General features: G+C 38.4%; 3 protein-coding genes across 4 annotated transcripts in view; 1 reads left to right on the top strand and 2 right to left on the bottom strand.

Moving 5' to 3' along the window:
- LOC108716396 (transmembrane protein 132B) overlaps positions 1–23,579 on the bottom strand; it is a 313,047-nt gene that overhangs the window by 153,873 nt on the left and 135,595 nt on the right. The gene's annotated exons all lie outside the window — the stretch shown is intronic.
- LOC121394981 (putative nuclease HARBI1) lies at positions 14,070–20,158 on the bottom strand. Of its 2 annotated transcripts, XR_005962148.1 has the most exons (6): positions 18,953–19,224; positions 18,494–18,862; positions 18,142–18,249; positions 16,058–16,145; positions 15,870–15,931; positions 14,070–14,202 (listed from the first exon to the last, which is right to left on the bottom strand). XR_005962148.1 is itself a non-coding variant. In XM_041567249.1 (4 exons), coding segments are annotated over exons 1-3 (1,077 nt in total). In that variant the 5' UTR covers positions 20,087–20,158; the 3' UTR covers positions 16,058–16,145; positions 18,142–18,247. The 2 variants fall into 2 exon arrangements, 1 of the variants encoding a protein (XP_041423183.1); XM_041567249.1 differs by lacking the exons at positions 14,070–14,202; positions 15,870–15,931; positions 18,953–19,224 and adding an exon at positions 19,381–20,158.
- Positions 14,110–15,856, top strand: LOC121394982. Its single transcript, XM_041567257.1, has 3 exons — positions 14,110–14,229; positions 14,310–14,372; positions 14,869–15,856. The coding sequence occupies exons 1-3, from the start codon at positions 14,181–14,183 to the stop codon at positions 15,492–15,494; spliced, it is 738 nt and encodes a 245-aa protein (XP_041423191.1). The 5' UTR covers positions 14,110–14,180; the 3' UTR covers positions 15,495–15,856.

A 23,579-nucleotide genomic window follows, 5' to 3' on the forward strand; every position in this document is an offset into this window, starting at 1 on the left:
TAAGCTTAATTATAAAGTTGACTTTCTACAGGTTGATGACCTTTGTTTGGTTCTTTTATATGAATCAGGCACTGGATATCCTTAATGGTTTTAATACAGAGCAGCAGTAACATTGATTGATCAAATGTTGTTTTGTTCTGTCCCTTTAAAGGACAAGGAAACAAAAGGTAGATTTGTACCATTCAGTTCCCCCCCCCTTCACATTCCAAAGCGGCTAAGTTTGTATTGCCATACAGATCTTATTTTATTCAACATTCGCTGAGTAAAACTTCTGCTGCTTTCTTTATTGTAGGCAGCATTTTCCCCCACATAGCGTCACAAAGATGGCCACCAAATAACTGAAGCGCATGCCCCAAATGTTCCTATCTTGATGCCTTGGATAAGGCACCATCTGCACATGCCCAAGTCTCGTCTTGGATAGTAATGGATATTTTAACATGGATGACTGTGTTACAGTGATATTGTGCAGGATTAAGAAGACTCAGCAATGCTGCAGACTTCAGTGCAAGTAGGCCAATACTCTGATGATTTATCTTTATTGGGGTTGCTTTGTCCTTTAAGGCAGTGGTCCCCAAACAGTGGCTGGTGAAAAACTATTTAATTTAAAAAACTATTGTATCTCCTGTGGAACCTCAGTGTTTCTGAACCAATGTGGGTGTGGTTGAACAGCATGCCGCCCCCTAAAATCCTGGGGGCCTCTCCATAAATCTGGCCCTGCTCCCCCAGGAACTTTTATTATGGGTGTGTTGCTTCCCAACTCTTTTTACATTTGACTGTGGCTCACGGGTAATAAAGGTGGGAACCCTTGCTTTAAGACAATAGTTGTTACATACATATATATATATATATATATATATATATATATATATATGTATATATATAGACAAATAGACAAATACAGCCTCGTTGCACCCCCACCTAATGTTTTTAAAAATTAATGGTGAGCACAACTTTCCCTTGTTTGTTATAGTTATACAGGAGCAGTGACCAGCTCCATGTTGTAGCTCCCACCCTTTCCAGCTATAGTCAGGTGATCCCACTGGTGTCTAATAAAAGGGCAGCCAAGTTTGGGAGTTTTACTTAGAAAGCAGCTAGTTAGTTGCAGGTAAAACTAAGTCTCTTTGTAAAATGTATAATTAAGCAATTGAATTCTTAATGAATCAGATGATAATTGAGCATAGGACTGGCCAGATATGGGATGACTTTGATGTAGTTGGCCAGCTTAAATATATTGCAATATATGGACAAACAATCCCTGTTTTGTTTAAAGGGTAAGGCATTTTTCAGTAGCAGTATGCACAAAATGTCTCTGTCTTAAACATATTGATAATGGGTTGAGTGCAGAGGAATCTTGTATTTGTCTATATGTATTTTGTGGTCACACCCTCATTGCACCCCCGCCTAATGGTTTTAAAAACTAGTGGTGAGCACAACTTTCCCTTGTTTGTTATAGTTCTACAAGAGCTATATATATATATATATATATATATATATATATATATATATATATATATATATATATATATATATATATATATATTATACACAAACATATATACAGGCAAAAAACTGCAGCACTCCAAGGATTTTAAACAAAGTTCAAAGGTGAAGAAAGAGCAGCTTTATTAGAATCCAACATTTTAGTTCCTATCTGGAACTTTCATCAGGGAATACAAACCACCAACAAGTAGTGAACCAAACATATATACATATATCTAGGTCAGCAAAAATCTCACTAACTATAAGATTATATAGTCATTCCCCTCAAATCTGATCCTACTTAGTCTACCAGTGGAACCACTACTGTAACTGCTCCAGCCTCACCAGGGGAACAAGTCACATAGTTTAGGAATGTTTCTGTGTCTCTCTCTAATTGTTGGTGTGTTGAATAGTGACAATTCCAATTTCTTATATGGCAGTATAGAAAGGAAGGTGCCGTATTTTCTGTTTCACTGGTAGACTTCCCCAGCAAGGTCTACTGTGCAATATAGATGTTGCATTAGACAGTGCCACACCTTTATTTGTTTAGGACTTTGGGAGCTGAAATTGTCCCAGCATTGCTACTTTAAGTGCTAGTAGAGAATATATGACCAGAATTCTGCAAGTACACTAACTTTATAGCCTTTACACTGGTTTTGGTGGTAATGCAAAGATTCAACAGTCTGAAATAAAGATATAATTAAATCATATCAAAGCCATCAGATTCTTGTCTTTCCCACTGCTATCACAGTGAAGCCTATATGGTCAGTGCAGCCATCACACAGCAGAAGGACCCAAGTGTGCCAGTAAGCAATTCCAGCTCTCTGCTTTGTGGAGCTATATATTTACCATTATTTATTATCCTAATACTGATGCACAATATAAGGGGTATATGTGCTTCTTTGTGGTATTAATTGACAAAATGTTGTGTTTTCTTTGCCTTCCAAACATAATACTGTTCAAGACTGAGCATCTGTTTTTATCATGAACCTATATAAATAAAATAGATTTGTGATTGTAATGTATAATGCACTTGAAATCCTTCCGGGTATATGAAGTTTGAGTGAGTCTGTCCATCCATATGTTAATCCTATACTCTGCATCTTCAAGTAAAGCAGTTCTCCATGGTGTGTGAGTATAAATCTTTATTTTGTTCTACGAAATGCACACTGTGCAGAAAGCAACATGAAGTCTCTAATGTCACTCTAAAATGCAGCCATAATTTTAACCTAAGTAGATATTACAGGTTTTGCTGGATTATGGATAATGAAAAGTACACTTATTTCTACTCTGTCTCCAGAGGCAGAAAATTCTATTTGATTCCCAGGTCTTCATTAGTGATTCTTGTAGACAAGAGACGGCCCCTTCAAGTTCTGCTTACATTATGTCTCCAAATCTTTCCACTAATGAACATCATAAGTCTTGAAGGAATTCGTAGAGAATATTCTCTCAGTTTTGTCTCGTTATTAATTTTTTTTATTAGCATTATAATGTATTCACATTTCTGTACTTTTGATCTCATTTCAAGGTGTAGTTTTGAATAATGTGTCCAGAATACAATTTTAACACTTGTCATTTTTGGGAACTGTTACACAGGAAGCCTGTTCATTTCCTTTACATTCTTGTTGACAGTATTACTCTTAGATCATATGGCTTAAACCATGTTTGAAGATGTTTAGCACAAAAGAGTGACAGTCACACAATATTACTTGCTTTCACACTAGCTTAAAAACCTAGAAAAATCTGAAACCGTTCATTAAAATTTTCTCACTCTCACAACTTGCAGAGGACTCTGGTACGGACATAAAGGGGGTGACTATAGAGGGTCTCCATGCAAGAAATACTGATTCAGCAGTAGTGGGTATTGGGCAATTGGATTGCCCAATCAACTGGTTGCCCCCAACTGCATCTGTTCAGACCTGATTCTTGTAAGTAGTGGGGACTAGGCCCGGACTGGCAATCTGTGGGTTCTGGCAAATGCCAGAGGGGCTGCTATAATGTCCCATAGAAATTCACTATTTAGTGGGCTGGTGGGGGTTGTTTGGGCCTCTGTGTTGGCTGATTGGGCCTCTGTGTACCTGAAATGCCAGAGCCTATTTTAATTCTCAGTCCGGACCTGGTGGGGACTTCTCAATTCTGATTATGTTGAATATCAAAAACGTATACTGTCATAGTCTAGAATATAAAACATTTTATTAATGCCTATGATGAAATCTAGAATTGAAGTAAGATCTTTTTGCTTTTAATTAATTCTAGGCCTTTTTTATTTTTAAAAACAATATTACAATCTGTAAAATATAAATTTAAAGTGTTGCGTTAAAATACATTTCTGTTTTAATTTCACATAAAGGTTCCAAAGCTGATCAAGCACAGGAGGGGTTTGCCAGGTGCAGTAACCTACAGCAACCAATTAGATGTTTGCTTTTTAATAGATGGCCAGTAAATGATTGGCTGCTATAGGGTACTACACCTAGAAAAACTCAGTAGGGGTCATTTATAAGTACAGGGCAAAATTGCTCCTGGGCAGTAACCCATGACTATCAAATCGAAATTCCCCGCAAATCCATGCCTGCCGAATTTATTTGCCCATCACTACTCCACTGTAATTGTGGCAAAGCTTATATCAGTATGACTGAAAAGAATTTACCATTGCTGGCAAAATGGCAGTGAAGTATGGGTTAAAGAAAAAAGGAAAGACCAACAGGTATCCCTATATCTTTAATATCCCTGTTGAGCAATGCCAGATGATTGTTTTCACTCCCTTCAACCCACAATCCACTGTAATTTTGCTGAAAATTGTCAACCCTTTAAAATCCCACTGCTGTATTTTGTCTGAAAATTACAGTGAAGAGTGGGTTGAAAGAAACGGAAGAGAATAACAGGCATACTTACTTCATTACTACTGGCGGGAGGTCCAAGCACTGGCAAGCAGTGTAATCAGTGGCCGTCTTGAGAGAAGGAGAACAGCAGCCAAAGCAATTAAGGAAAATTTGGAATGATCACTGTCTAAAGCGAAAGAATATATATGTACTGTATATATATATATTTTTTTTAGATACAGTCATATGAAAAAGTTTGGGAACCCTTCTAAATTCTTTGGAGTTTTGTTTATCATTGGCTGAGCTTTCAAAGTAGCAACTTCCTTTTAATATATAACATGCCTTATAGAAACAGTAGTATTTCAGCAGTGACATAAAGTTTATTGGATTAACAGAAAATATGCAATATGCTTCATAAAAAAATTAGACAGGTGCATAAATTTGGGCACCCCAACAGAGATATTACCAATATTATAAATACTTAGTTGATTTTTGACCATTCGTCCATACAAAATCTCTCCAGTTCAGCTAAATTTGATGGCTGCCGAGCATGAACAGTCTGCTTCAAATCATCCCATAGATTTTCCATGATATTCAAGTCAGGGTACTGTGACGGTCATTCCAGACTAATGTAGTTCTTCATCTGCATAAATGCCTAACTTCAACTTCAACTTTGTAATGATGCTTGAACATTATCCTGAAGAATTTGTTCATATTGGGTTGAATTCATCCGACCCTTGACTAGCTACACAGCCCCACAGCATGATGGAACCTCCACCAAATTTGACAGTAGGTAGCAGGTGTTTTTTTTTGGAATGCAGTGTTCTTCTTCCACCATGTAAATCGCTTTTTGTTATGACAAAATAACTCAGTTTTGTCTCATTAGTCCATAGCACTTTGTTCCAAAATGACTGTGGCTTGTCTAAATGAGCTTTAGTGACTCTGTTTGTGGCGTTAGTGCAGAAAGGGCTTCTTTCTCGTTATCCTGCCATACAAGTGTTCCTTGTGCAAATTGTGCTGAATTGTAGAACGATGTACAGATACACCATCGGCAGCAAGATTATCTTGCAGGTCTTTGGAAGTGATCTTTGGGTTGTCTGTAACCATTCTCACAATCCTCCACATATGCTGCTCCTGTATTTTTCTTGGTCTGCCAGACCTGGGTTTTACAGCAACTCTGCCTGTGGCCTTCCATTTCCTGATTACATTCCTTACAGTTGAAACTGACAGTTTCAACTGTAAGGAATTTTTTAGCTTTTTTGTAGCCTTCCTCTAAACCATGATACTGAATAATCTTTGTTTTTAGATCTTTTGAGAGTTGCTTTGAGGATCCCATGCTGTCACTCTACAGAGGAGAGTTAAACTGAAGTACAACTTGCAGTTGGCCACCCTGAATAACTTTTCTCATGATTGGACACACCTGCCTATGATGTTTTTGGATTAACCATCTAATCCAACCAATTTGGTGTTGCCGGTAATCATTATTGAGCAGTTACATGCATTCAAATTAGCAAAATTACAAGGGTACCCAAATTTATGCACAGACAATTTTTCATAATTTATTTAATTTCATACAGCTGAATACTGCTTCCCTAAAATCTTTGTTCAGAAAACGCTACAGTAATAATGTTCATGGGAAATAAGTGGAGTAAACCATTATGCAGGCTGAGGTGGGTTCGCAAACTTTTTCATATGACTGTATGTTAATTTACAGTTAGGTTATATAAAATGTAAGTTTTATTTCTGGACTTTACATCACCTTTAATAGCCATTTGATGATTGGCCTTGACTATATGAATAAAGGATAATAACTGCAAGTTCATGTAGGTTAGTTTGTATTTTTATACAATCACAATTATAGGAATTATCTATGCTGTATTATTTGCCTTCTAGAGCACAAAGAGAGTATATCATATTATAAAGTGCATTGGCTTGGGAACACTGTTTATTCCTAGAATCTTTTGTTGCTGAAACACATTAATTTATACATTTATAGAACCAAGTTCTTCTCTAGAGACACAAATCAATATGCATCATATTTCTTTTATTAGAGTTTATGCTATTAACTGTCTGGAGCTGCAAGAAAAAGGGTGTAAATAGCTCTATAACATTCAAGCACTTCACAAACTATCCAGGTTTAGGAAGAGTCTTTAATCATTCTGCGAAAGTGTTGTTATATAATTCCCATTAGGCCCTGTATATTGAAATCATTGGCCCTCTGGTTTAACAGTGGAAATAAATCCTCATAGGTCAAAACACATTCTGTGACTATATAGTGTATTCTCTGGCTAAATGCTGGTGCATATTGTCCCTATTTTATTTAATTCATAGTAAAGGTACATTATCCCTGCCTACAGTATAGTTTGAAAAGCATGGCCTTAATATATTTATTTAGCGTTTAGCAAATTAATATGATTTATAGATGCCACAGTCCAAAATCTTATTTGTAGATTGAGTGACTTCTGGTGAAACTAACCCTAGTTTATATGTTTTTGCATCTCTTGTATATCATAAACTACACTGGGGCAGGAACTTGTCAAAGATTTACCACTGTTTGTAAAGTGCCACTGTTTATGGAAAGGAATATACTGTACCTTCCAGCTACCTCACATGTCTTGTAAATATTTAGCAAATACTCCTGCCTACTGATTTACCTTATGTGAACTCCATGATCATTTCCTCTTCAGACACAGGGACACTGCTTTAAATAAACCATTAAAATGAAAATCAAATAAATGTGGCCCCAATGCACAGACGTTTGATAAAGCACTAATAACCTTGGTCCAATTAGAGTGTGAACCACTGTCACTACTGTATGTTTTTCCTTACAGACTAATTGCAAATATTTATGATTCTGTTTTGCAAACAACTTTATATTTTTGCTGATTGGTGGAAGAACTGTATGGAAGAACTGTGTCATCTTTCTGCAAGTATTTATTAAAACAATACTCAGATAATTTGCAAACAGCAGGAGACATTTACTATTTTAAGTGCCATTTACCGCACTTTCAAAATAGGTTTACTTCCCAGGAGTATTAATCAAAGCAGTAACTGCAGCTTGATAGCTAGCGGGAGCCAGGCAAGTGGTAGAGCTATCAGCAGATTCCCTTACCGCTGCCTTGCACTTAAGTAATAAGGGTTCAAACACACTGGACTTTTAATTGGTCAGATTGATCTGAACCCAAAAATCAGTTGAACTAGGAAAAAATGAATCTCTTTATGGATGTTGCCACTGATATTTGCTTTAACAGTACTGATTAAATTGAATCAAAGTTCTACTTTCATCCAGTCTGACTTAATGAGTCATTTTTCTATATCTATTTTTTCATAGTATTTTAATGTAATATTGGGCATAATTATTATTGGATTTTCAGAGTAATTTCTGATTGTTTTGTCATGAACACATCACTCAACATTCTTGAATACGATATGAATGAAGAAAGATATAGATGTATGATATAAAGAAAGAAGATGAATAAGAAAATAGATATGGGCCGATAACAATATCATTGTGAGCGAGCCATAAATCTCATGGTCACTCACTGTTCTTATATATTTTTCTCAAGATTGCCGGTAAAAAAATGGCTCATCTCTGAAGGGGGTGGCACAAGCTCTGGTACAATGATTGGCACTGATCCCTTTGGTACTAATCCCTTGTGTTATATGAAAGCATTCTACACCCTTATACATCTGGCACAAGGTACAGAGAGCAGCACAAGGGATCCCTGTACTTGAGCAGATGGTTAGTAAAGGACTCCTAAAGTGCCATGCACTAATGCCTGTGCAATGTAAACTAGAAAGGGGTTGCCCACCTGTTAACTCTTACATCAGAGCTATCAACAGCCTAATTTTTTGGGAGTTGTCAGATATTGAGCTCTGTCATCACACCCACCCACACCCCAGTCTCCCGTCACTCTTATTCATTCTCCCGATTTCTGACGATTTTCCATAATTTGCTGGCAAAAATCCCAAATGTGTGCATATGCAGAACATTTCAGTATCGGCGGAGCAATGTCTGCATGTGCAACATGGTTTCTGTGGCTTCAGAAGAGGTTCTCCTCATGCGTGTGCGACATCACTTATGTCACATTTTGGCGCAAATTCCCTGGTGGCTCCTTAGTATAAAAGGTTGACAGTTCTGCTTACATGGCACATACTGTACACATCCAGAATCCGGTGCAAAGATTTGTGCCTGTCAGTTGCTCCGTTTAGGTCTCAGCACCTTTAAAACAGCATGCCTTGATCATCAGGGCCCTGAGAAAGCTCAATTTTCTTTCATACCCTGCAGAAAGTGTGCTTTCCTGCCGCAAAGGTCCCTATTTACATGCACTGATTGAAGCACTTTACAGAATCACACCTCTTTGCCTGCTTCCATTTCCTCTTCCCCCCTGCAGGTCTTCCTTCCTGTTACCTCACATCCCCCTCACACTGCACATCAAACAATCAAACACAAAGTGAGTAACCTGGAGGATAGGATAGGTATCCCCAGCCTCCCTACATGGGTTTATTTAAAAACAATATAGGAGCTAACAAAATCTGACACTAACAGAAATAAGTCTAATCTATTTTAGTTGTGTTACAGGTCACTGACCAGGCAGCATAAAAAAATTTAAGAAAATGCATATTTCATGCATATTTCATATTAAAGAAAATGCAATACTGAACAGATCTGCAAAGCATTACCAGTTTTGTAAGGTTTCAGAGATAATCCACAATTAAATTACATATTCCCTCTACTGCCAGTCCAGGTCCATGCTGCCTTGGTAGAGGGTCGCCGACCCCTTTACATACTTCAGAACTGCAGTCTGCAGCAATTCCATGTAGCATACAGTGTGGGCAGTAAAAGAGTCCAAACTAAATTATGACCCACCCTCTCAGCTTGATCAGGAGAAGGCAGACAGTGAAAGTAGCTATTTAGGGTAAAATAAAACATACATTTTGGGCTTATAAAATTATGATTTTTGATGGGAGCACATTTAATAGGACACAAAAGACAAACAGATCCATATAGCTGAGTTAGACAAATTAAGGTGAACAACCCCTTTAAAGTCTGAGTCACCTTCAGTCTCTGTGGCTGAATCGTGGACCACTGCAAGATAGTTACCACCAGAATCACCATGTTTTTTCCCAAAATGTTGTTCACCTTTGAGTTAACTTAGTATGATATAGCGAGAGATATTCTGAGACAATCAGCAGTTCATTTTTTTATTATTTGTGGTTTTTGAGTTATTTAACTTTTTATTCAGCAGCTCTCCAGTTTTCAGTTTCAAATGACCCTAGCAACCATGCATTGATTTGAATAAGAGACTGGAATATGAATAGGAGAGGCCTGAATAGAAAGATAAGTAATAAAAAGTAGCAATAACAATACATTTGTAGCCTTACAGAGCATTTGTTTTTAGATGGGGTCAGTGACCCCCCATTTGAAATGTGGAAAGAGTCTGAAGAAGAAGGCAAATATTAAAAAAAACTATAAAAAATAAATGATGAAAACCCAATTGAAAAGTTGCTTAGAATTGGCCAGTCTATAACACAGCCCATGCCTCAAAATTGCACCAGATATTTTCAGCTAAGTCCAGTCTGATTGTCGTGATTTCCGGTGTTCTGCATGCAATGGACGTGTGCTGCGCTAATTGACACAGGACACTGAGGGAACCCTGGAGCTACCGTCAGAAGCAGCACTCAATTCCAAACAGCGGCTGCAAGCAAAACTATACCGGAGTGCATTTTGACACAAGTACTATTAATAATTGGGGTTTTATGAGCAACTGACTGCAGGGAAATTTGAATGAACGCAACTGCGTTGGCAGCTGTAAATGAGCACTTTTGTCTCTAGAGGATGATCTTCTAGCAGTAATACAACTCCCACCCATATGTACAAATGGAGAAATGCAAAATAGCAAAATTCTTTGAACATAAGTGATTTATTCCTGCTAAATTTAAGAATATATGCAGAACAGAGAATGCATACATTACACGTGGAAGCAGAGCAATAAGAAACGCTATTGTCCAAAGCCACTTAAACTGCCAATGTCAGCCTTGCAACAATTACTAATTCCCCATAACCAAACATGAAGATATTGTAAACAGAGATCCACAGTTTCTATTTTATAATGTGTTCTGGATTCTCTCTCTAAGGCTATACTCCTAGGTAAACATCACTATAAAACAATCTGTCTTTTTGTGGAACCTGGCACACTCCCCAGTTTAGGTGATTAGCGTATAACTACAGAAATATTCTAATTAACTGCGCGGGGATACTCAAAGGGGAACTTGTTGAAACAGATGGTGTAGTGAGGTAGAATGTCTAGTGAAATTTGTCTTTTAGCAGATTTACAAACACAGCATGTGACAGGACACCTCCATTAAGAGTTAAATTTACTTTTATTGTATCCCAGTCTAATAAACAGCAATATTACTTCATCAAATGGAAACATACTGTATTTACCATATTTCAAAATATCACAAAGATTAAATAAACACATACATTTTATCAGCAAATTGCAAACCAACAATGCTTCGCAGCTGAGTTGATGTCCGCATGCTGAAAGGGTCTCAAGACATTTTCATCAGTGGGTGAAGTGATTGTTCTCAACAGATTCTCCACAAAATACTAAAGTTATTATTCATTTGAACAGACAGTGTTAGATTGGCCTGCTGGGGTACCAGGATTTTTCCCCAGTGGACCCTGATCTTGGGGGCCTTTGCCCTTTTAGGAGAACAGAACATTAAGGGGGGTAATTATTAAAACTTGAATTTATCAAATTTTTTTCTATTAAAACAAAGTCGACCTATCTCCCATTCACAAACTGAACTCATTTATGAAGAAATAAGCTCGAAAAAGTTGGTGCGGGAAAAAGTTGAGACAAAATCACGCAACAATTCAAATCGTAAGAATTGTTACCCGAATTGAACAAAGTTTTCAAGTTGTCACCGAAAACCTGACTTTATTGGATTATCCAGCTTAGATCACATTGTCAACAACTTCAGGAGCCTCTGCCATTGACTTCTACATGACCTCAGTAGGTCATGAATTGAGTATTTTCCCATTCAGACTTTTAGCAGCTTTGGGTTATAATAAATCTCTAAAAATTAAAACTCGACCAGAAAAAACTGAGGCTTCCTAACTAGGCCCCTAAATCTTTTCTACCTTTTCCAGGTTCTGCTCGTGTTTCATTTATTCCCATCAGTGAGAATCAAAGCTATGATTATATTAGATAGCCAATAAAGGTATCACCTTTATACCACTTTTGTTATTTTTTTTTATTTCAAAAGGGTTGCCCTGTAACATAAGAAACATAGGAAATATGTCAGTTTGTGATGGGGTCAGGGAAATGAGGCCAAATTTATTGTCTTAGATAAGCAGGATAACTCAGGGAGGCTGTTAATTATATAGGACTGGCAGGGGGAGTTTTGCAGGTTGAGTTGTGCAGAATTTGCACTGTGTAAATGGGAGAACAAGAGGTTCCCTAAACAAATCTGTGTTAATCAGAGCTGTAAACAGCACAGCACTGTCTGTGCTATCCTCTGCATTCAGTCTGTATCCACTGTATTGCTCTGCACTCTTACACAGCTTGTATAGTAATAATGCAACAAACAGAACACACAGGGGAGCACAGCTTCCCACATAGAAATAATCCTGAATGTGTTTTTCTGGAAGCAGCCACTCTGGTTGCTGTGATGTGTCCTTAAAAAAACAGCGCTTTGAATGTATAAATATATTCTATATTTACATTTGAACAAGGAACTTCTCAAAGCATGGGTATACCAGGGTTTTCTCAATAAGAACAAAATGGCTTAGGGCTTCAGCTGTTTGGCTTCCATATCAGGTTTTCTGGTGGGCCCTTAGTGCCCCAGTCCAAAAATGTGAACAGATTTTGGAGTATTTTGGGAAGAATGTTACTGAAAACTGTGCTTAGTCTTTCGACGACACATATACCCCATGTATAATGTAAACTTTTGCAATTAACGTGACTTTTTTTTTTTACTTTAAGATTATAGCAGTTTTTATATCTTTGAAGTGTTTCTTGACACTTCTTTGCTCAGTTCTATTATTCCTCTAACAGTGAGTGATAGACCAGAGCAGGAAAGCTTCAAGAGCACACAGGGCAATATGTTCCAACTAAGGCGTCCGTTTACTAAAGTGCGGTAAATGCGACTAATTTTTACCGCATGTTTTCGCAGCGAATTTGTTTCCGCCAAATTATTCGCAGCGACAAAGTTTACGAAACGGCGATGCGCTCAGAAATGTTTGCGATCACTAGCGGTAACTACGTCGACGAACCATTTTACGTTTGCGTTAATTTTAGCGAGTTGCGGATTTTCTGGCGAAAAAATGAGTTAGCGAATATTAATGCGAATATTAATGCTATAAAATAGTCTTGTTTTATGGCATTTTTTACTGACACATTTATGGCCAGATATGCATCTTCAAACTGATAAACTTTATTGATTGTGATCTATTAACAGCACAGTAGAGACATTTTACACATAACTTGTATGCATCATATGAATCCACAGTTCAAATACAGTTCAGTTCACAAGGCTTACCCCCTGCCAATATTTTCTTAAATAAACAAATCTTTTTTCCAATCAATCTGTGCATCATATAAATGCATTTTAATCCAGCCAATCACAATGAAACCGACCCACTCCCAATGGAATTGACAGAAATCAAAATCATACAGCCAATAGACACCTGTCATTTCACACAAGACAGCCCACTGATTGATTAGATATAACTAGCCTACACAGCACTGACCCTTTGACAGGAGTCTCAGGAGTGGGAGACAGATTTTGGAAACAGAAGAAAGCAGCATCATGGCAAGTCCTGATCACCAGGGAGCTGAAGGAGGGGATGCTTCTGCAGGGAAGAGATGCAGAAGTACAAAATTTTCATATGATGAAAACTGTGCCCTGGTTCATGGGGCAGTTGCTCACTGGCGTGAGCTCTTTGGCCAGGATGTAAGTCGAACCTCCATGGCCCGAAAAACTTTTCTTTGGGAAAAGATTTGCACAGCCGTCAATGCAGTATCTTTTCATAAAAGGACAATTATCAATTGCAAGAAAAGGTTAAATGACATCAAACTACAAGTAAAGAAGAAGTTGGCTCAAGAGTCAAAATATGCCAGAGGAACAGGAGGGGGTCCAGCTCTGACACTAAAATATCTGCCCTATGAGGAGGAACTGAAGCAGGTTTTTGGACCGGATGTCATTGAAGGAATCCAAGGCCAGAATGATACCGATCTGCAAGGTAGATTTTTCTATTGTCTTTCCTCACTCTGCAGAGTTACAACAGCACTGATTAACTGCCACTCTGCTGCCTTCTTGGAAGGATTGCAACATCTATACCAACCCTCCCCCGACAGATTTGTTGATGATATGAGTTGATACTGTTTGCACTTGCCTGTTTGCTGTACTCCTTCTTGTCTTCTGTTTTTGCTATGTGAAATATATTATTTCACTATCTGTTGTCATAACCCCCACAAACACACACACCCGTGCGCATGTAATGGTTACTGTTGTTAGCTTGTCTGCTTCTGCTTTCACCTTGCACCCCAGAAACCCACTTATTTCCCCGTCTGTTGTCATAATCCTCCCCCCCACAAACACACACACCCGTGCATATGTAATGGTTACTGTTGTTACTGTTAGCTTGTCTGCCTCTGCTTGTCCTACACACATGTAATTTTATCTATACCCCACACCCCACTCAAACTTGCAGCACTTTAATGCCCTAGATAACAGTGTGCTTTATATAGAAACAGTGTGAATAGTCCAAAAAATTTATTTATTCTTTTTTGCATAGTTGTTCAACAACAGATTACACAACAGCAAGCGATTGTAGATGATCACCCGGCCAGTGAAGTTGCTGAGCAGACAATGGAGGAAGCCATCTGTGCTCCTGAAATAGAGCAGAGTAATGGTGAAGGTAAGTATTAAAACAGTCATGTGTGTTCATCCACTTTAAAATGCTATAAACTCAATTTCCTAAATATGTTTTTTTATTAGAATATATAACGCTCGAGACAGTGGAGCTTGCAGATATAATGAACTTCGCAGGAAATGATATAGGTACATACTTGTCTTTTGATAGGCCAACCTGTGGATGTTTATGTTGGAGAGTGTGTGTTTGTGTAAAAAAAGTATGCATATGTATGTATATATGTCTTTCGTATGTCTAGGAGCAATATGTGTGTGTGTGTGTGTGTGTGTGTGCACGTGTGTGTGTGTATGTATGTCAAAAACTACACAGGCTGACAGCACTTCTGGATATATTTATTGGGAGAAACTGCTGTAAACCGCCTAACTCGTTTCAAGATTGTATCCATTAATTATAAACATCTTCTTTCTATCTGTGGATGTTTATGTTGGAGAGTGTGAGGCGCCCGTTTAGTGTGTGTTTGTGTGTGTGTAAGTATGTATATATGTCTTTAGTATGTTTACGAGTGATATGTGTGTGTGCATGTGTGTGTATGTATGTATGTATGTATGTATGTAATAGATTTTTCTAAACTACCTTAAATTAATTTTTCTTTACTACTTCTAACATATATATAATCTTTTATAGAAACCACAGATGAAGAGACAGCAGGTCCATCAGCTCCATGTGTTCCTGAAAGCCCCCCTGCAATCCCAATCCCACCACAAAGGAGTGCTCCTGGACCGTTTAGTGCAAGGAGGCGAACTCCTGGAAGGGGAAGGCCTGTTGAAACCAGTGATCATTTAAATGTAATCACACATTTAGGCAGGTCATACATGTTGTTAAAGAAAAAAAAGGCGAGACAGATGTCGAGGCATATGTCACAAATGCAGAACCTACAATTGCAAACGGTGGAGAAGTTAGATAAACTAACTGACAAGTTAGATAAACTAACAGACGTATGGCAGGAAACAAATATTGTTTTAAGGGAAATGTTGCAGGCAGTACTCATGCAGGGAAGGCCAACAACAATTTCTGCAGTTCAAAATGAGGAGCCAGCACTGGCAGTTCAAACTGAGGAGCCAGCACTGGCAGTTCAAACTGAGGAGCCAGCACTGGCAGTTCAAACTGAGGAGCCAGCACTGGCAGTTCAAACTGAGGAGCCAGCAACGGCAGTTCAAACTGAGGAGCCAGCAAGGGCCACAGTTACCAATAGGGTTGGTCTGAGAAGGGGTGGGAGACGTGTTAGGCCGACTAGGTTTACAGACCTTTAAAAAAATGTTTTAAGATATTTTTTTATGTGTTTTCGATTTTGTTCAAATAAAGTTTGGCACTGGTTTTCATACATTGAAATCTCTTGTTTGTTTTATTTTTATCCTATTGGATACTGACCTGTAAATTTAAGGGTAAGATTGCTGTAAGTATAGTCACAGAAATGTTTCTTGGGTATAAAGGCACTCTACTGACAGGCCCAATGCCTTCCTCCTACAGTATGGTACTCCCCTATTTGTTATTTTCATGTATATTTTTTAGCATGTTTAATCAGCTTTGCACTGGATAATTTATGGGACAGCATTTTTTAATGGCTATATAAATCATTTCAATGGGTCAACCACAAAACACATAAATATTACACCGAAAATACTTACCGGGACGCTAGGCCACAAAAATCCTGAAAGACGGACAATGATCCATTTTCTTTACTTTTTTGCTGTGGAAAAAAAAATATATATTTATATATATGCTGCTATTCTACACTTTTTTGCAGGGGACAGATCATTTGTTCACCATGTACTTTGATTATATTTATTGTATTTCTCATTTGATGGATACTGACCTTTAAACATAAAGATCTCTGCTGCTTCTTGTGCTTGAAATTGTAACATTCTGGTTCAACCCAACTTGCCAAGAAACTGTTAAAATCACTATTGTAATGGAAAATAGAATAGACATATTAGCATAAATTGCACAAATATTGCTATATTTACCCTCATTACATTTAAAAAGGTGGTTCAATATAATTTAACATAATAATATAACATAACTTATTCACAGTGCATGGTTGCTAGGGTATTAATTACCATAGCAACCACATTGCTGAACATGCAAAACTGATAGCAGCTGAAAAAAGTTGGCCTTGGTCGAATTCCTTGCTGCAAGACCTAATTGTTTGTTACACAAAAAAAAAAAAAACATTTCATGGTATGTATATAAATACATGAATGATTTCATGAATACATTAATAGGGTGTTTTCAATACAAAATGTGCGACTAATTACAAATATCAGGCGATTACTTTAAGTTGACTAATGGCGACTAATTCAGCTAACTAATGGTGACTACAGTATTGCACAAGTTAATTTGCGTCTATTCCTAAAAATGTGTTTGTAGACTATTCGCAGGAATGTTGCGACAATTATTAGCAACAGAAAATACGCCACTTTAAATATACTCGTAATCCTGTCTGTGGCGACAATTAGCAGTTTGTGAACAAGAAAAATAAGGCGACTAACGGTCAGTATGAATAGCGACTATTCTAATAACTTATACGCAATGCTACTGTGTAGACTATTTCCGCGACAAATAATATTTTTGCGCAATGACGTCACACGCGCATGCGCACGTACGCGCACCTGCGCACGTCTTTACTGGGATTGCAAATTGGAGACATGGCTGGAGTTAGCTCCCTCTCAAGTGAAGAAGCAAAGTATGTGGCAAAATTTCTTCTAAGACGTGATTACGATAGTCAGCCATTAGGCACCGTGGGGGTGCATGAAGTTAAAAGGCGAATCATGCACAAACTTGTGCGTAAAATGCATAGAAAGTTTGGCTTAGACATGGAGGTTCGGCAACTACAACGCCTGTGGTCGGACATGAAAAGACGCAACCATGATATGATCCAAGAGGTCCAAGAAGGTAGATATTGTTATGACTGTATAGCAGTAGCTGATTTATTTATATGGGCAACATCACCAGTATTGTCTGTCACCAATGTTAAAGGGCTGGTTCACCTTTAAATTAATTTGTGTTATGTTATAGAATGGCTATTTCTACACAACTTTTAAGTTGGTCTTCATTATTTATTTGGTATTTATTTCGGAAATTCAAATGCTACATTTGAATGGTCTAATATACTTTTAAGATAGTCTTCATATTCTTATGACAATTTCCAGCTTTCAAGTGGGGTCACTGACCCCCATGTAAAAACATGTTTAGTAAGAGTACAAATGTATTGTTATTGCTACTTTTTATTACTCATCTTTCTATTCAGGCCTCTCCTTTTCATGTAATCAATGCATGGTTACTATGATACTTTGCACCCTAGCAAGTCCAGTACCTTAGAAATGTACAGTAGGTTGTTTAAATAATAAATCAAAACATTATTTTGAATTATTTTATCCCAGAACTTGCCCCGGTTGAAATTGAGCCAGGACCAGATGCTGTTGTGGAAGAGGAAGAGGAGAGAGCCAATCCGGATCCAGGAGAGGGCCCATCTGTGCAAGAAGCAGGCACACAAACCTGCACAGAACTTTTATATGCACCAGTGCTTGCAGAAATAAAAAAAGATATTGCAGACATAAAAACCTGCCTTGCAAACATCAAGCAGGTCATGGACGACAGAAAGGATTAAAGCCGTTGCCTTACATTGTTTTTCACCTTTTTATTTTTTGCTAAGCTGACAATTAGCAAAGTTTTTTTTGTTTTGTATAATTTATATAATTGTCTAAACTGGAGACTACTTTTAAACTTTATTTTTATACACTTCCTGTTATGACGCAATAAAAGGATTATTATGTATACCAATGATGTGTGATTCACTATTTATGGGTGCATTTCTGCTATATTTCACTTTTTATGCAGGGGAGATTAGCTCATTCACAACAAATGTACTTCATATATTTATTTCTGATGGATACTGACCTTAAAACATCTGTACTTCGTAGAAGGTAAAGTAGAAATTTTAAATTTGAAACTTGAACTTTTTACAGGTTCCAATCGTAGATCAAAAATAAACTGGAAATCACATTCCTAAAAGAAAATAGATAAATAGATATAATAGGGTTGAATTTATCATATGACTCTTTCCAGCTTTACAAAAGGGGGTCACTGACTGATATAAGGCTTCAATTATTATTGCTACTTTTTTAATAATTATCTTTTAAATCAGGCTTTTTCCTATTTATATTTCAAGGCATTCTTCTAATTTTGCCAACATGACCTACCATTAATTCCAAACATAAATATGTTCCATTCAATGCCCAAAGTAACTTACACTGGAAAAATGATGTGATGAGATGCGATCTCACACGTTTCCCTTCATCACTTGAATCTTGGGAAAGTGCAGGGTAACCGGGAATTTCAGGAGGAAGTTCCTCATTAGTTTCCAGAACCACTCCATGATCCAAAGCCAGATTGTTCAGAACCGCACATGCCTGAATTATCAGAGAAACCGTTTCTGGAGAATACTGCAGGCATCCACCAGATTTAGAAAGACAACGGAAAGTAGATTTGAGGACTCCAAAGGTCCGCTCAATAACTCCTCTTGTCTTTATGTGGGATGTATTAAATTTTAGTTCCGCCAGTGTCCTGGGATTAGATACAGGAATCAGAAGCCAGGGTTTACTTCCGTATCCTGCATCTCCTGAAATAAATATGAATAAAATTAATGGTCCTATACATATAAGGATGACTTTTGATTACAGTCATGCTACAGCAAGCACAGGGCACCTACATAGTGAGTGGCCATACATTTGCAGATTTGCTGGGCTGACTACTTTGCAAGTTTATCTGCCTAGAGCCTGGATAGGAGTGGGCCTGATTAGAAAGAATACAAAGATGAGTAATAAGATGAGTAATAAAGAGATGCAATAACAATAACATGTATCCATAGAGAAAGATTATTTTACAGATGTCAGTAAGCAGGTCCGGACTATTAAAATAGGCCCTGGCATTGGAGGTACACATAGGCCCAATAAGCCTACACAGAGGCCCAAACAACTCCCACCAGCCCACTAAATGGACCTTATAGCAGCCCCTCTGGCATTTGCCAGAACCCACAGATTGCCAGTCCGGGCCTGTCAGTAAGCCTCTTTTGAAAACAAGAGTCATAATAAAAAGGCAAATAATTAATCAAATAAAAAAGGCAAGTATGTTACTTACCAACCAACCAGCCCTCTGGCATGAGTCCAAGCTGAAAACGGTCAAACAGAGCTGACTGCCGTAAAATGTATGAGTCGTGACAGCTCCCGGGAAAACCAGAGTGAATACTCATAATCCGTTGATGGGAGTCACAAACAACCTGGACATTCAACGAATGTGTATGCTTCCTGTTCCGAAATTGTTCTTCAGTAGCATGAGGAGGTGTTAATAAAATGTGTGTGCAGTCTATTGCACCAATGCAATTGGGCATGCCTCCTAGGTTATAAAAACCAGTTTTCAATTCCTGCCACTGTTCTGGGGTTGATGGGAAACAGACAAATTTTGGGGACTGTTGCACTATAGCTCTCAAGACAGGTTTCAAAAGTCGAGAAAACGAAGAGCGACTTAGCCCAATCACCCTTGCAACAGATGGCTGAAAATTGCCTGTACCAAGGAAATGCAAAACTGCCAGCAATTTAACTATGCCTGGAATAGCCTGTGAGCGACCAGTCAGTGGCTCGAGTTCCTGAGCTATGCAAATATACAAAGCTTGTATAGCTTGCCTATTCAGACGGAACAACTCCCTGACATCAGAGTCACTCAGCTCTTCTAGTACAGAGCGTGGTCGAAACCGTCTAGGCTGACGAAGCCTGTCCCTCCTTGCCATAATTTGCCTATCACCTCTAAAAGATGCTGCAGCCGCAGCCAAAAGCACAACCCAAAACATCTCGTTCTCCTTCTCTTCTCCTGCCACTTCTCTCTTCTCCTGTCACTACTGTCTTTTCCTGTCAGGAATGGCAACATGAATTATGGGTAAAACTATGTTATGGGATATTTCCTGTCCCTCCCATTGACAATTTTCTGGAGAAAAAATAAGTTAACGCCACTATGTATATGGCGTTAAAATGGTGCGAATATTCTGGCGTTAATATTGTCTTTAAACCATTTCGCTGTTTAGTAAACCAAGCGTTAATGTGTACGTAGCGTTATTTTCAGCAAATGCGATAACTGGCGAACAATTATTCTTGCGCAAGAAAATTCGCAAATTTATATTTACCGCAGGTTAGTAAACTGGCGATAACATATTTGGCGAAAATTCTGTCTATATATTGTGCGAATATTTTTAACGCACTTTAGTAAACGGACCCCTAAATGCTGTTTCTTACCTTTAATTTGTCACTTTTGGGACATGGGGCAATTGACCTCTAAAGCATTCTAGGAAGTCAGCATTATCCAGCAATAATCTCAGTAGCACTTTAGCGGTTCGTACACAGTACTTCCTATGAGGATGGTAGTAATCAAAACACCCTGTATTCAGTGGACTCCAAAGGCTGCAGTTATAAAAGGTTTCAGATAGAATGTATAAAATTGAGACAAACTTTTATAAGATCGAATGAATGTTAAAAGGAGAAGCATAAAATAAATCACAGTGTCATATCAAGAACAGTTTTTTAAGACAGGATTTTACCCAATTTACGTGCCCTAAGCTTTATGAAAATAAAGGTTACGTATTTTAACACCCTATAAGACTATAAGACTACCCTATAACTTCCATGCACTCCAGCTTTGAACCTGCATAAATTGTATGCTATGATGTAGCCTTGTGGAAGAGAAATCGAAGAGAAAGATAATTGTTTTGTCTTTGTATTATTGTTCTGCAGGAGTTAAAAATATTTGCATTGGTATAATCTGACTATTCACTAGTATACTTTCTGTTGCTGTGATACAAAGAAATATTTTCTATCTGTAATTTGTGCTGCATGTTGACCTTGTATATCTCTTTGTCTTGTTTAAGGACAGTTTTCACAATTCAAATTTCAGGTTTTAATGATCAAATTCAACCTGTATAGTTTAGATTTGCTTACCATGTTACTGTCATTTAAGGCAATCCCAAAACTGAGGGAAGTAACTGGATTCTGGTCTGCTCTTCTGGTACCTTTGGTGTTGGACCTGGCCCTCAGCTACTCGGTGCTGCCTGGTTTTGCTACAAAAGAATCTAGAGAGTCTGACTGGGGTGTGGAAAGAGCTAATCAAATGACATCAGAAGCAAATGAACAACCATAGAATATTAAAGCAGTTGTTCAACTTTAAGACAATTTCCAATTGGTTTTCATTTTTTTGTGGTTATTGTGGTTGTAGTTTTTGAGCTATATAGCATTTTATTCAGCAACTCTCCAGGTTGCAAGTTAAGCAATCTCATTGCTAGGCTCCAAATTACCCTAGCGACCATGCATTGATTTGAGTGAGAGACTGGAATATAAATAGGAGAGGCCTGAATAGAAAGAGGAGTAATAAAAAGTATCAATAACAATAAATTTGTAATCTTACAGAGTATATGTTTTAGATGGGGTCAGTGACCCCCATTTGAAGGCTGGAAAGAGTCAGAAGAAGGCAGATAATTTAAAAACTATAACAGAAAAAAATGACTGCCAACTGAAAGCTAAAAATTAACATAAGGATGAACCACCCCTTTAAGGCCAACTTGTAAACAGAAACAGACCTTTGCCAAATCCAGGACATTTATATAAGGATCAGGACTAGGATGGGGCAGGAATCAGGATACAGGAGTAGGATTTAGAAAATAGGAGCATCCAGGTACATGTTACAAAGTGCATGACCTAAAACTAGAGTTTCACAGGAAAGGCAAAGCACTTCACCTCTTCTTGCTGTGCAAATAATCCTTCATTTTAGCCAGTTTACCACTCCAAGAACAGAACAACGTTTCGGAGGGTTTGAACCTGCCTTCGTCAGGAGGGAGGTGCAAACCCCCCAAAATGTTGTTCTGTTCCAGGAGCCTAGCCTACAGAGCAGTGGCATTGCAGACTGCATAGTAACCAGCAGGACCCTGTTTCAAATACAGATAGATAGCGCCGATTTTGTATAGTGGGCGCCCCAAGGCCCACTGCCGTTCATCGACCCCTGTCCCCTCTTTATTCATGCAAATTTTCATCATTGGGCCCGGAGCAATGGGGATTGGCACACGTGTATCTCCTGTACATCCCTAGTGTTCTTGAACAAATGTGGGTGTGGTTGGGCAGCATGCCGCCCCCTGAAATCCTGCCGCCCTAGGCCTGGGCCTTGGTGACCTTTCCCAAATCCGGGCCTGCAGACAGACTGTTGCCCATACCTCATAGACTGTTGCCCATACCCCACCAGTAATTCAGGCCGAATCCTGGCCGAATCCCGAACCGAATCCTGGATTCGATGCATCCCTAATTTCTACCAAGTATAAGGTTCCAGCAGTGGAGCGGTAGCTAAACTAATGATACACTACATCACCAAGTTACTACATGACTAACTACAGCAGGATCTGATGAGAGACAAAGCTTGTTCTTGCACAGCAGGATTATCAATGAGAAAGGGTAGCACTGCCCTCCCCGTGGGCATGATGAAAAACAAACATAAATTTCTCATCAAAGCAACACTTGTTTTCACAAAGAGAATCAAAGTAGAGAAAACAATCCAATGACCAGTGCTAACCTTACAACATGTCAAATAAAGGCTCACACGAAGGTGCCGAGAGCAAGCAGAATTTAATCAACTAGGCGCTGTGGGAGCTTCCCCAAAAAGTGTTGCTTGCAGAGTGCTGCAGACACATAATCACTCACAACTACAGGCGAATTACAGTTCACATCAGAGGCTCTCGGCTGGAATTCAGTGTAAGAAAAGGGCAAGTCCGACAGCCGTCCAACGTCCAATAAACACAATCTTTAAAAAAAAAAAAAAAGTAATAAATAAATACCGCAAATAAATCTCTCAGAGAGAGACGCCACTCAGTCAGAGCTAGTGCTGGAGCTGTGTATGAGAGACAGGTGGCAGGGAAGGCAATTAAGATTGCAGGTTAAATGCTTGTGACTCCTTCTCCTGACCTGCAACTCTGTTTCCTTGAAGCATGAAACACAAAGGGAACTTATTTAACTGTTAATGCGCAAGGTTATAAAGGTGTTGTAAACCCAAACATAAATGTTTGCATACTGAAAGCAAATAAATGTAAGCAACTTTCAAATATACCTAAATTACTTTTTTTTAATGACTTGATTTTAGTTATTGCAGTTGCATGTCTTGCACATTCTGTGACTTTTGAAGAAGGAGACTCACAGAAGCGTGCAAGCAGTGTTGGACCAGGCTGGTGGGACACTGGGAAAAATCGGGCCCTGTTGACCTAGACTCACCCCTGTCTTAGACCCAGTGCTGCTCCTGACCTCCCCCCTTCACAAGAA

The sequence above is a fragment of the Xenopus laevis genome, chromosome 1L (genome assembly GCF_017654675.1).
Source record: "Xenopus laevis strain J_2021 chromosome 1L, Xenopus_laevis_v10.1, whole genome shotgun sequence".
NCBI lineage: Eukaryota > Metazoa > Chordata > Amphibia > Anura > Pipidae > Xenopus > Xenopus laevis.

Excerpts from the sequence above, each read along its gene's own strand:
- LOC121394982 (XM_041567257.1), top strand. The coding sequence starts at position 14,181 with ATGGAGGAAGCCATCTGTGCTCCTGAAATAGAGCAGAGTAATGGTGAA. Across the intron at positions 14,230-14,309 it reads AGAGCAGAGTAATGGTGAAG|AATATATAACGCTCGAGACA; the intron begins GTAAGTATTAAA and ends TTTTTTTATTAG. Across the intron at positions 14,373-14,868 it reads CTTCGCAGGAAATGATATAG|AAACCACAGATGAAGAGACA; the intron begins GTACATACTTGT and ends AATCTTTTATAG.
- LOC121394981 (XM_041567249.1), bottom strand. The coding sequence starts at position 20,086 with ATGTTTTGGGTTGTGCTTTTGGCTGCGGCTGCAGCATCTTTTAGAGGT. Across the intron at positions 18,863-19,380 it reads GCCAGAGGGCTGGTTGGTTG|GAGATGCAGGATACGGAAGT; the intron begins GTAAGTAACATA and ends TATTTATTTCAG.